The sequence below is a fragment of the Oreochromis aureus genome, linkage group 22 (assembly GCF_013358895.1).
Source record: "Oreochromis aureus strain Israel breed Guangdong linkage group 22, ZZ_aureus, whole genome shotgun sequence".
In the NCBI taxonomy this organism is placed as follows: Eukaryota; Metazoa; Chordata; class Actinopteri; order Cichliformes; family Cichlidae; genus Oreochromis; species Oreochromis aureus.
The window spans coordinates 5,106,529-5,118,952 of record NC_052962.1 but is presented as its reverse complement, the minus strand read 5'-3'; the positions used below and the strand labels follow the sequence as shown (position 1 = coordinate 5,118,952).

Genomic DNA, 12,424 nt, shown 5'->3' with positions numbered 1-12,424 from the left:
GACCATACATCATACTGACAAACCTCTACCTTTTCATGCTCTCCTCCATCTGCTCCTTACTCTCACTGCAGATCATAACGTTGTCTGCAAACATCATAGTCAACAGAGACTCCTGGCTGACCTCATCTGTCCATCACTACAGCAAACAAGAAGAGCTCAGAGCAGACCCGATGTAATCCCAGGCCCACCTGTCACTCCTTCCACACACCTCACCACCATCATACTTCTCTGAGCGCTGGACTTACCGCAGTTCCTCTCTCAGCAGCCAATCATCTGCTTTCTATAACCCACAAAGACACAAAGACACAGCTCCATTTGACCTTGTTCATCAACACAAATAATCTATAAGCATTATTTGACCATTTGTTCTACTCTGGATGGCATTAAATTGGCCTCCAGTAACACTGTGAGGAATTTTGGAGTTGTTTTGACCAGGACATGTCCTTCAGTGTGCAAATTAAACAAATAATATGTACACTGAGAAAGAGAGCCATATGTCTCCTATACCAGCTTCTCTTCGTTGGCTTCATGTTAAATCCAGAATAAAATTTAAAATCCTGCTCCTTAATACAAGGTCTTGAATAATCAGGCCCCACCTTATCATAATGGTAAATCTATGGGTTCTTATATGGCACTTTTCTATTGTGTCTGAGCACACAAAATGCTTTACACAACTTGCCTCATTCACCCAAGCACTTTTTATGCTGTTTTTAAGTGCTTTCTAATGTTCATTCATTCATGCTCAGATGGATGTTTCAGGGAGCAACAAGGATATTTGGCATGCAGATTGGAATCAAACCACCAACCTTCCAGTTAGTAGTTGACCTGCTCTACCACCACCTGAGCTACAGCCACCCCAAATGGCCATTTAAAAGTAGAATGGGAAACAGGGCCTTCAGCTTCTTCTGTGGAAGAATCCTTCCTCAGTTACACTGCAATATGTCTAGGCTGCTGGTGGATACCAATGATGCACTGAGTGTTTCCTGTTCACTCACTGTATATTCATACACCTCTCTGCATTTAATTATTAGTTATTATTAAGCTCTCTTCCACAGCATGCCTTTGTCCCATCTTCCTCCCTCAACCCCAACCGGTTGCAGCAGATGACTGCGCCTCCCTGAGCCGGTTTCTGCTGAAAATTTCTTCCTGTTAAAAGGGAGTTTTTCCTTCCCACTGTCACCAAGTGCTTGCTCAAGAATCATCTGATTGTTTAGGTTTTCTCTGTTTTATTGAAGGTATTCTAAGGTATTGAGGGGACTGTTATAATTATGTTTCTGAGTAAAATCAGCTGTTCTGTTCTCAGCACACCTGTGCATGTCTCTCATTGACACCATGCTGCCAACACCAGCCCGTTCATATGAATGTGCTGTAGCCAGACTAATAAACACTGGGTTGATTGACTGAGCTGAAAACCCATTTTCATGTGACCTCCTGTCCTGACTGATGATGTTAGATTAGAAAAACCATCTGAAAAAAAAAAAACCCTGCAATATGAAAGTTGATTTTTTTTTAAATATTCAAAAACACTAGTGACATGTCAGCTGACATCTGATGAAGAAAGAAACTGAATCAGGCAGCTCTGACTTATTTTATTAACAATCAATTTAACTTTGCTTCTTAGTTTCAAAGTAAACATTTAAATCGTCACCTCTTTTAAACTGAAAGTCAAAGACTGGCCCCACCCACTCAACCAGTGTTTCAGAAGAAGGCGGCAGACTCTTCATCTGTGACCAACTGCTTTCAATTAACCCTTTAGACCTTTAGAGTAAGAATATGACAACATCAGAAAAGGACATGAACCTCTCAGGGTTCAGTAACAATGACTGCGGGTTCAGAAAAAGGATTTTTAAGTTTTATTTATAAACACACACCTACTGAAAAAGTAAAAGAAAGCTTCAGAATAACCGTCTGCATAAGAGTCCACAGGTGTTTCAAGATGGCTCCCAAGTGGTGAGCCGGGAGGTTTAAAGTTTGATTCAGCAAGAAATCGATGAGGACAGAGTAAGATCTTATCCAATCACCAATCAAATGTATTGACATCCTTTAAAAACACAAATGGGTACACAGATTCTGCTGTGTCCTGACTGGCTGGAATGTCACTGTGACGTCATCTGTTTCTAAAACATTAAAACTGTCTCTGGCAACTCAGTGAAGTGATTAGTTGATTGGCACGTAGGAGGTTGAGGATGCTCCCTTGCTTTTACGGATGCAGAGCCAGATTCCACCAACCAGCAGGATGATCATGGGAATTCCCAGACCAACTGCCATGATGGCAACAACCAGAGGAGAGAAGGAGTCAACAGGCGGCGACCCAACACCCACCAGCAGTGTCCTGGAGGAGAAAGGAGGAGATGAGAGCTGATTGTTGTTTTATCTCTTAGTCTCAGCCAAAGAAATAACAACAAGCCTACCAGCTGAGGAAGCGTGTGACGTTGTAGAATGGTTCCCCCGCCAGGCCAAAGCTCACGTTCAGTGCCATGCTCTCTGGATCTGAGAAGAAGGCTCGGATCAGACCGGATGAAGCCGTCACCATCGACCCACTCTGAGCCCACGGCACCGAGTGACGGCATGGCGTGGCGTCTTCCAGAGCCGGCCGCGCCTGACGGTACGCCACTGGCTTCCACAGCGCGTAACCCAGAACATCAGAACTGCCATTCACTGATGAGACCCATTGAGAAACCTGAGGGGTCAGAGATCAACACAGGACATTCAGTCAAACTTTACTCAAACTACATTGTAGACAGAATGAACAGGACCTGTAGCAGAAACATATGGAGGAAAAATCAGTCATACTCCCGCCCAAGCCAACAGGGCCATTGTCTACAGCAGGGGTGTCCAACTCCAGGCCTCGAGGGCCAGTGTCCTGCAGGTTTTAGATGTGTCCTTGGTCCAACACAGCTGATTCAAATGGCTAAAGGACCTCCTCAACATGTCCTGAGGTTCTCCAGAGGCCTAAGGTTTGTCAGTATGATGTATGGTCTGGAGACGGTGGCACCTCTAAGTACAGAGCAGAAATAGCTCTTTAATATTGTTCTTGCTAGTCTGTATATGAACGTTTTATATAAACAACTTATCAAACAAAAATTAAAAGGTTTCAAGAAAATTGTACAAAAATTGTACAAAATATATGCTGAAATATATTTCAGCAGTGATAACAGACAACAGATAGATGTTTGATGTTTCCCTGTCATCTGCAGGTCCAGGGCTGGAGACCAGAAAGATGGAGCTATAACAGGCATAACTAAAGTTATTCCAGTGCTTAGCTGAACAGAGATAACCACAAAGCATTACAACTTAGGACACCTAGCTACAAGCTACAAGCATATGGAGGTCCTCCATAAAATGTGTAAAATCTGTGTGGTTTTCCATACTGAATCCCCAGGGAACTGTGCTGGCACCGTTCCTCTTCACCCTCTACACTGCAGACTTCTACATCAACTCCCCACGCTGCCACCTACAGAAGTTCTCTGACGACTCTGCCATAGTCGGCCTCATCACAGGTGAGGACGACTCAGAGTACAGACAGTGGACTCTGGACTTTGTTGACTGGTGTCAGCAGAACCACCTGCTGATCAACGCCGGGAAAACCAAGGAGTTGGTGATGGACTTCGGAGGCGCAGACCCACCACACTGACACGGTGAACATCCAGGGAGTGGACATTGAGATAGTGGACTCTTATAGGTACCTGGGTGTTCACCTGAATAATAAACTGGACTGGAGCCACAACACTGATGCTCTTTACAGGAAGGGTCAGAGCAGACTCTACCTGCTGAGGCGGCTGAGGTCATTTGGAGTACAGGGAGCACTTTTAAAGACCTTCTATGACTCTGTGGTGGCATCTGTCATTTTTTACAGTGTGGTATGTTGGAGCAGCAGTTTATCGGCAGCTGAGAGGAAGAGGTTGGATAAACTCATCAGGAAGGCCAGCTCTGTTCTGGGATGCACCCTGGACCCAGTGCAGGTGGTGGGAGACAGAAGGACTCTGGCCAAAATAACATCTCTGATGGACAGAGTCTCCCACCCCATGCATGGAAATGTTGCTGAACTGCAGAGCTCCTTCAGTGACAGACTGCTGCATCCTAGATGCATGAAGGAGCGTTTCATGGTCCTTCTCCCTGCAGCTGTCAGACTGTACAATCAGAACTGCTCCCAACAATCATAGATGTTTACATCAGCACTGTAACTGCAATAAGTTAATCAACCGATTCGCACTACAACCTGGTTTGCCTCTTATCTGTAGTTATTTTTATTTAATTTAATAACTGTACAGTACTCTGTATATAGTAACCATTGTCCTTGATGTAAATATGTAAGAAAAATTGTGTATGTTTCTGTTCTGTGTCCTGTGTACTGTTTGTTTGTATATGTGTCTTTTTGGCTGCTGTTACAACCAAATTTCCCCTTTGTGGGACAATTAAAGGATTATTCTATTCTATTCTATTCTATTCTATTCTATTCTATTCTATTCTATTCTAGCTACTCTCCCTCCTCTGCAGATTTCCAAACCATCAGCAGCCTCTGAGCTGTTCCTCTGAAAGACTCGTTTCCAATCCTGTCCATCCTGCTCATTCCCAGTGAACATCTGAGCATCTTCAGCTCGGCCTTCTGTCAGTGCCACCGTCTCCAGACCATACATCATACTGACAAACCTCTACCTTTTCATGCTCTCCTCCATCTGCTCCTTACTCTCACTGCAGATCATAACGTTGTCTGCAAACATCATAGTCAACAGAGACTCCTGGCTGACCTCATCTGTCCATCACTACAGCAAACAAGAAGAGCTCAGAGCAGACCCGATGTAATCCCAGGCCCACCTGTCACTCCTTCCACACACCTCACCACCATCATACTTCTCTGAGCGCTGGACTTACCGCAGTTCCTCTCTCAGCAGCCAATCATCTGCTTTCTATAACCCACAAAGACACAAAGACACAGCTCCATTTGACCTTGTTCATCAACACAAATAATCTATAAGCATTATTTGACCATTTGTTCTACTCTGGATGGCATTAAATTGGCCTCCAGTAACACTGTGAGGAATTTTGGAGTTGTTTTTGACCAGGACATGTCCTTCAGTGTGCAAATTAAACAAATAATATGTACACTGAGAAAGAGAGCCATATGTCTCCTATACCAGCTTCTCTTCGTTGGCTTCATGTTAAATCCAGAATAAAATTTAAAATCCTGCTCCTTAATACAAGGTCTTGAATAATCAGGCCCCACCTTATCATAATGGTAAATCTATGGGTTCTTATATGGCACTTTTCTATTGTGTCTGAGCACACAAAATGCTTTACACAACTTGCCTCATTCACCCAAGCACTTTTTTATGCTGTTTTTAAGTGCTTTCTAATGTTCATTCATTCATGCTCAGATGGATGTTTCAGGGAGCAACAAGGATATTTGGCATGCAGATTGGAATCAAACCACCAACCTTCCAGTTAGTAGTTGACCTGCTCTACCACCACCTGAGCTACAGCCACCCCAAATGGCCATTTAAAAGTAGAATGGGAAACAGGGCCTTCAGCTTCTTCTGTGGAAGAATCCTTCCTCAGTTACACTGCAATATGTCTAGGCTGCTGGTGGATACCAATGATGCACTGAGTGTTTCCTGTTCACTCACTGTATATTCATACACCTCTCTGCATTTAATTATTAGTTATTATTAAGCTCTCTTCCACAGCATGCCTTTGTCCCATCTTCCTCCCCTCAACCCCAACCGGTTGCAGCAGATGACTGCGCCTCCCTGAGCCGGTTTCTGCTGAAAATTTCTTCCTGTTAAAAGGGAGTTTTTCCTTCCCACTGTCACCAAGTGCTTGCTCAAGAATCATCTGATTGTTTAGGTTTTCTCTGTTTTATTGAAGGTATTCTAAGGTATTGAGGGACTGTTATAATTATGTTTCTGAGTAAAATCAGCTGTTCTGTTCTCAGCACACCTGTGCATGTCTCTCATTGACACCATGCTGCCAACACCAGCCCGTTCATATGAATGTGCTGTAGCCAGACTAATAAACACTGGGTTGATTGACTGAGCTGAAAACCCATTTTCATGTGACCTCCTGTCCTGACTGATGATGTTAGATTAGAAAAACCATCTGAAAAAAAAAAAAACCCTGCAATATGAAAGTTGATTTTTTTTTAAATATTCAAAAACACTAGTGACATGTCAGCTGACATCTGATGAAGAAAGAAACTGAATCAGGCAGCTCTGACTTATTTTATTAACAATCAATTTAACTTTGCTTCTTAGTTTCAAAGTAAACATTTAAATCGTCACCTCTTTTAAACTGAAAGTCAAAGACTGGCCCCACCCACTCAACCAGTGTTTCAGAAGAAGAAGGCGGCAGACTCTTCATCTGTGACCAACTGCTTTCAATTAACCCTTTAGACCTTTAGAGTAAGAATATGACAACATCAGAAAAGGACATGAACCTCTCAGGGTTCAGTAACAATGACTGCGGGTTCAGAAAAAGGATTTTTAAGTTTTATTTATAAACACACACCTACTGAAAAAGTAAAAGAAAGCTTCAGAATAACCGTCTGCATAAGAGTCCACAGGTGTTTCAAGATGGCTCCCAAGTGGTGAGCCGGGAGGTTTAAAGTTTGATTCAGCAAGAAATCGATGAGGACAGAGTAAGATCTTATCCAATCACCAATCAAATGTATTGACATCCTTTAAAAACACAAATGGGTACACAGATTCTGCTGTGTCCTGACTGGCTGGAATGTCACTGTGACGTCATCTGTTTCTAAAACATTAAAACTGTCTCTGGCAACTCAGTGAAGTGATTAGTTGATTGCACGTGGGAGGTTGAGGATGCTCCCTTGCTTTTACGGATGCAGAGCCAGATTCCACCAACCAGCAGGATGATCATGGGAATTCCCAGACCAACTGCCATGATGGCAACAACCAGAGGAGAGAAGGAGTCAACAGGCGGCGACCCAACACCCACCAGCAGTGTCCTGGAGGAGAAAGGAGGAGATGAGAGCTGATTGTTGTTTTATCTCTTAGTCTCAGCCAAAGAAATAACAACAAGCCTACCAGCTGAGGAAGCGTGTGACGTTGTAGAATGGTTCCCCCGCCAGGCCAAAGCTCACGTTCAGTGCCATGCTCTCTGGATCTGAGAAGAAGGCTCGGATCAGACCGGATGAAGCCGTCACCATCGACCCACTCTGAGCCCACGGCACGGTGGCGGCATGGCGTGGCGTCTTCCAGAGCCGGCCGCGCCTGACGGTACGCCACTGGCTTCCACAGCGCGTAACCCAGAACATCAGAACTGCCATTCACTGATGAGACCCATTGAGAAACCTGAGGGGTCAGAGGTCAACACAGGACATTCAGTCAAACTTTACTCAAACTACATTGTAGACAGAATGAACAGGACCTGTAGCAGAAACATATGGAGGAAAAATCAGTCATACTCCCGCCCAAGCCAACAGGGCCATTGTCTACAGCAGGGGTGTCCAACTCCAGGCCTCGAGGGCCAGTGTCCTGCAGGTTTTAGATGTGTCCTTGGTCCAACACAGCTGATTCAAATGGCTAAAGGACCTCCTCAACATGTCCTGAGGTTCTCCAGAGGCCTGGTAACGATCTAATCATGTGACTCAGGTGTGTTGACCCATGGTTATATCTAAAACCTGCAGGACACCGGCCATCGAGGCCTGGAGTTGGAGACCCCTGGTCTACAGTAATAAAATCTATCAAACTATATTTCTATGACTCACGTGACCAACATTAAAATCACATTTGATGTGAGAAAATATTCAAAGATGCAATCTGTGTTAGTCCAACATGAGAAAACCCATTTTCAGATGCTGGTTTTAAACTTTGAGCATGGATTACTCCTTTCACTGCAATCGGCTGTTTGTTTGTGACCTTCCAGCCAACAGGAAATTTGTAGAGTGCCCTGGTTCACAAACTGTGCAAAAACAACACTCCTACTGTAGTTTAAGCACGTTTCTCTCATCTTTCCTTGCTGATACTGATTTTCTTTTTCAGCAGGACAGAGCACTCTTTTCTTCTGCAGGGAAGCTTAAAACAAGGTGGAGCAAACTTCCAAACCATCCCCCCAGACTAAAGGAGTCCATCTGCACTCTGATGTGCAGATGGACTCCTTTTTCATTCTTCTTATTTTTTTATTCAGTCGCCCACATCTTTGACTCCAACAGCACACGCGCACACAACCCTGGACGTGGCAGGTTGTTGGTTGAGTAGGTCCTCACACCGGATGTCCCGCTGAGTTTATGTCTAATCACTGACTGGGTCTGTCGTCAAACAGCACACCGTACCTCACTTCAGACCACATTAATTTATAATGAAAAATAAATGTAGTTAATGATGGGCCAGATTTCTCATGTTGGGTGGTACATTGATTGATTTCAACATAATTTTTGAAAGGTCCTTATCATTCATTGGTTTAGGGATAAGTCATTTTTTCACTGAGCGGGAGCAGATGTTCACATTTCTGTGTGTGTTCGCGTATTGTCACACACAGCCAAATTTCAAACACAGAGTGCAGATAGGAGCTAAGGCTCTCAGCATGCATCTGTCCTCAGCAGGGCTGTGTTTCTGATCATACCTGTTCAGGATTTCAGCTGATGTCAGAGCAAGAAGAAGAACATAATGCACAGCACAAAGCTACCTTGAATATCGATGGCGTGTACTCATCGTCGATTGATTGGTAAACATCGATTGTGCTTAAAGGATAAGCTTCCCCTACTGCGTGCATCTCCAACAGGAACCTGGAGTGAGTGGCTCGGGCCGGTATGCCATCCAACCACACCTCCAACTGGGAGGAGTTAACAGAGTGCAGGAGGTGCGGCCATGCCTCTCCCCGCCCCTCAGAGTCAAAAACGGACAGCTGAAATAAAAATATGGACTGTCAGCATATTGATCACTTTTGAATACTGATCTCACTGTGCATGGCAACAGACCTGAAGGCAGAGTGAGCCATTGGTGAAGGAGGCATCTGCGCCACAGAGAAGCGCCATGGGTTCGGACAGGTTGATGGGGTTCCAGGTGAAGTTCTGCAGGTCGTATGGAGGGAAGAGGTCAGAGGTTGGCTCAGCTGTGTCGTTCACATCGTCATACTCCAACAGCTGAGAGAAAAAAAGAAAGTTTAAGGTCAGATGGATCCAGAGATGCCCTAAAGATTTAAGGTGGACTGAGATTGTTCTGACCCGGCTGAAGACGACAGCACTGCTGTACTGCAAGCTGCTCTCTGGCTCCACTTTCAGGCTGCCGCTGGTGTTACGAGCCACAAACTCGGGCCAGTTCACCTGAGACACAAAGCACACCCAAGGTCAGAATATTATGAACAGTCATGTGACTGTCACACATATATGAACATTAGGGTGTCAAGAATGTTACAAACAACAGAAATTACTTAAACAAGTTTATCAGGCTTTTATTTTAAGGTTGGGCTCAAGTGTTTAACCCCTTCTTTTGGCAACACCTCATTTTACCTCCAGCTGTGAGCCCATAGCCCCAGAGCACCGCCAATGACAGGCTTATGGATAGACCCTGGGGTTCCCAAGAAGTCTCTGTGCCCTCTCAGCTGAGTTCTCCTGACATACTTTCACATTAATCAGTAAAAAGGAAGTCCTAGGCTGCTAATGAAACACACAAATGCATGATAAGTGAGAGAAATAAAAGGCACACTGATGTTATCGGCTTGTTAACTGTGGCAGAGTGTGTGAGCAGAAGAACCAAAAAGGACACCGAGTCTGAAGCACACAGGATAATGCAGGACAGACTCGTGTTCCCAGGGTCAGAGCTGATTACCTGTACAGTTTGTACGCTCTGACTTCGAGACCCGCCCACGATATGGATCTCAGTTCGTCTATAGTTTGGAATTCGGGCCTAATTATTATTTGGTAAATACCTATTCATAAATGCGTAAGTGCTTTCTATCTATCATTCACACTCTATTGAACGCATCAGAACCAACTTGGGGTCTGTATCTTGCCCAAGGATACTTCGCAATTAGACTGGAGCAGCCAGGGATCGAACAACCAACCTTCTGATCAGAAGATCCTCTAGCTCAGGAAGTAGAGCAGATCTTCCATCTCCCATCATCTTTTAATCATTATTATTCAGTTAACAGTGTTTGTCAGGGACAGATTTATTAAAATCAATGCAGTTCTTAAGATAAAAAAAAAATTAAAAAAAAAAAAAATCACCCTCTCAGTAGGCTGAGGCTTCTCATCCTTTTTTTCATTTTATCAGAAGTCTATTTTTTATTCTCATAAAGCTGGCCGTTAACACTTGGTTTCACTTGATTGTTTATGACCTTTCTAAAGCTTTTCTCTGTCCGATGACATCACACTGAGTTCATTGACTTCCTGTCCATACCTGCACTTCAGAAGAAGTAGAGTTGGTGTGGATGAGCAGCAGCGTTGGTGCCCCCTGGCTACAGAATAGGAAATGCAGCGTGTCATTGTCTCCCACGGCTCTTACATGCAGCAGGTCACCAGCTTGAGGGGTTGAATGCGAGCTGGGGTATAAGTGCATTGAAATCTGCAAGACAGAAGAAGAAAACCTACTCAGAGCATTTCATCTTTTCTACAGCCATTGGTCTCATCTTACTCAAGATTTATTTTTTCCCTTTATTGAACAGTACTGAGTACAAAAAAGGGCATTTTTAGCAAACATGTTCATTAAATTATGCAAACAGCAAAAGATAATGAAAAATTAATCGCTACAGGATAACACCATGGAAGGCCCAAGAAATTGTACTTTTGATGAGATAAACATCTGTGCCGATTATGGCAAGGAAGTCCCGAGGTCAAAATGGGAGACACCCCCTAGGGTGCTGGAGAATGGCCGAGCTAAGATCCTGTGGGACTTCCAGATACAGACAGACAAAATGGTGGTGGCTCACCAACCGGACATAGTGGTTGTAGACAAACTGAAGAAAACGGCCATAGTGATAGATGTAGCGATACCGAATGAAAGCAACATCAGGAAGAAGGAACATGAGAAGCTGCAGGAGTATCAAGGGCTCAGAGAAGAGCTCAAGAAGATATGGATGGTGAACGTAACAATCATCCCAGTGGTAATTGGAGCACTAGGTGCATTTGGATTTGCGTGTCCCTTGACCCCAGAGGGTTAATAACACTCACCTTTGTTACATTTCTAGAGTGTAACAGTAAACCACCTGTGTTAAAATCTAAAAATGACCATGGTGTTGATTCAAAATGTGGTCTAGCACAATTATAGGCATCGGTTGCTACTGAAAACAAGAAATAAAGCCAGTCCGCGCTATGGACTGAACCATTTTTTTTAATGGTGGAGGGGGTTACACTATGCAATATATTCAGTTTTAGAATTTATATTCAATGTTAATAGTAGCTAGATCAGGGGTGGGCAATCTCAGTCCATGAGGGCCGGTGTCCCTGCAGGTTTTAGATCTCACCTTGGGTCAACACACCTGAATCACATGATTAGTTCGTTACCAGGCCTCTGGAGAACTTCAGGACAAGTTGAGGAGCTAATTTAGCCATTTAAATCAGCTGTGTTGGTTCGAGGACACATCTGGACTGAGATTGCCCACCCCTGAGCTAGATCCACGCATTAATGCTAGCTTATTTTAATAAACAAGCTGAAAACTCTGCCTCCCATTCTACTTGTAAATAATCTAGGAACCACATTAAGCCGCAGTCTTTAGGATGACATGGTACTATAAGGTCATTAAGAAGGGCCCTCATTATTCAAGACCGTGTAGCATGTGAGGAGCAGGATTTTGAATTCAATTCTGAATTTAACAGAGAGCCAGTGAAGGGAAGGCAATATAGGAGAAATATGCTCTCTCTTTCTAGTCTGTGTCAGTACTCTTACTGCAGCATTTTGGATCAACTGAAGGTTTTTCAGGGAGTTTTTAGGACATCCTGAGAATAGTGAATTACAGTAGTCTAGCCTAGAAGTAATAAATGCATGAGCTAGTTTTTCAGCATCTCTGAGACTTCTGATTTATGCAATATCTCTAAAATCAGAAATACCATGTCTCAGAGATGCTGATATTTGCATATTTGTTTAATATGTGCATTGAATGACATATCCTGGTCATAAATGACTCCAAGGTTCCTCGCAGTGTTACTGGAGGTCAAGGTAATGCCATGCAGAGTAGGAATCTCGTTAGATATCATATTTGATGAGAATCAGAGGCCATGAGAAGATTGTAACCTGCACCAAAGTGGTTTCTGTACTGTGATAAGTTCTGAAATCTGACTTAAACTACAACTACTATTTAGAAAATTTTGGAGATAAAAGGAAGGTTGGAGAATGGCCTGTAATTAGCTAAGACAGCTGGGTCGAAAGATAGCTTTTTAACTAATGGTGTACCTACTGCCAGCTTGAAGGCCTGTGGTTTGTTGATTATATTCAAGAATGAAACATTAATTAATGATAGGATTTCTTTGAGC

The 12,424-nt window shown here is 43.6% G+C and overlaps 1 protein-coding gene across 1 annotated transcript in view; it reads right to left on the bottom strand.

Annotated features, from left to right (window-relative positions):
• Nucleotides 1–1,569: 1,569 nt before the first annotated feature.
• Nucleotides 1,570–12,424, bottom strand: part of LOC116325100 (glycosylated lysosomal membrane protein) — a 12,159-nt gene continuing 1,304 nt past the window's right edge. Inside the window, exons 2-7 of the mRNA XM_031745912.2 lie at nt 10,356–10,520; nt 9,182–9,280; nt 8,936–9,100; nt 8,644–8,862; nt 2,412–2,680; nt 1,570–2,332 (exon numbers count right to left, since the gene is read on the bottom strand). Coding sequence (XP_031601772.1) covers nt 2,158–2,332; nt 2,412–2,680; nt 8,644–8,862; nt 8,936–9,100; nt 9,182–9,280; nt 10,356–10,520 — 1,092 coding nt within the window. The 3' untranslated portion in view covers nt 1,570–2,157. The remainder of the gene's footprint in view (nt 2,333–2,411; nt 2,681–8,643; nt 8,863–8,935; nt 9,101–9,181; nt 9,281–10,355; nt 10,521–12,424) is intronic.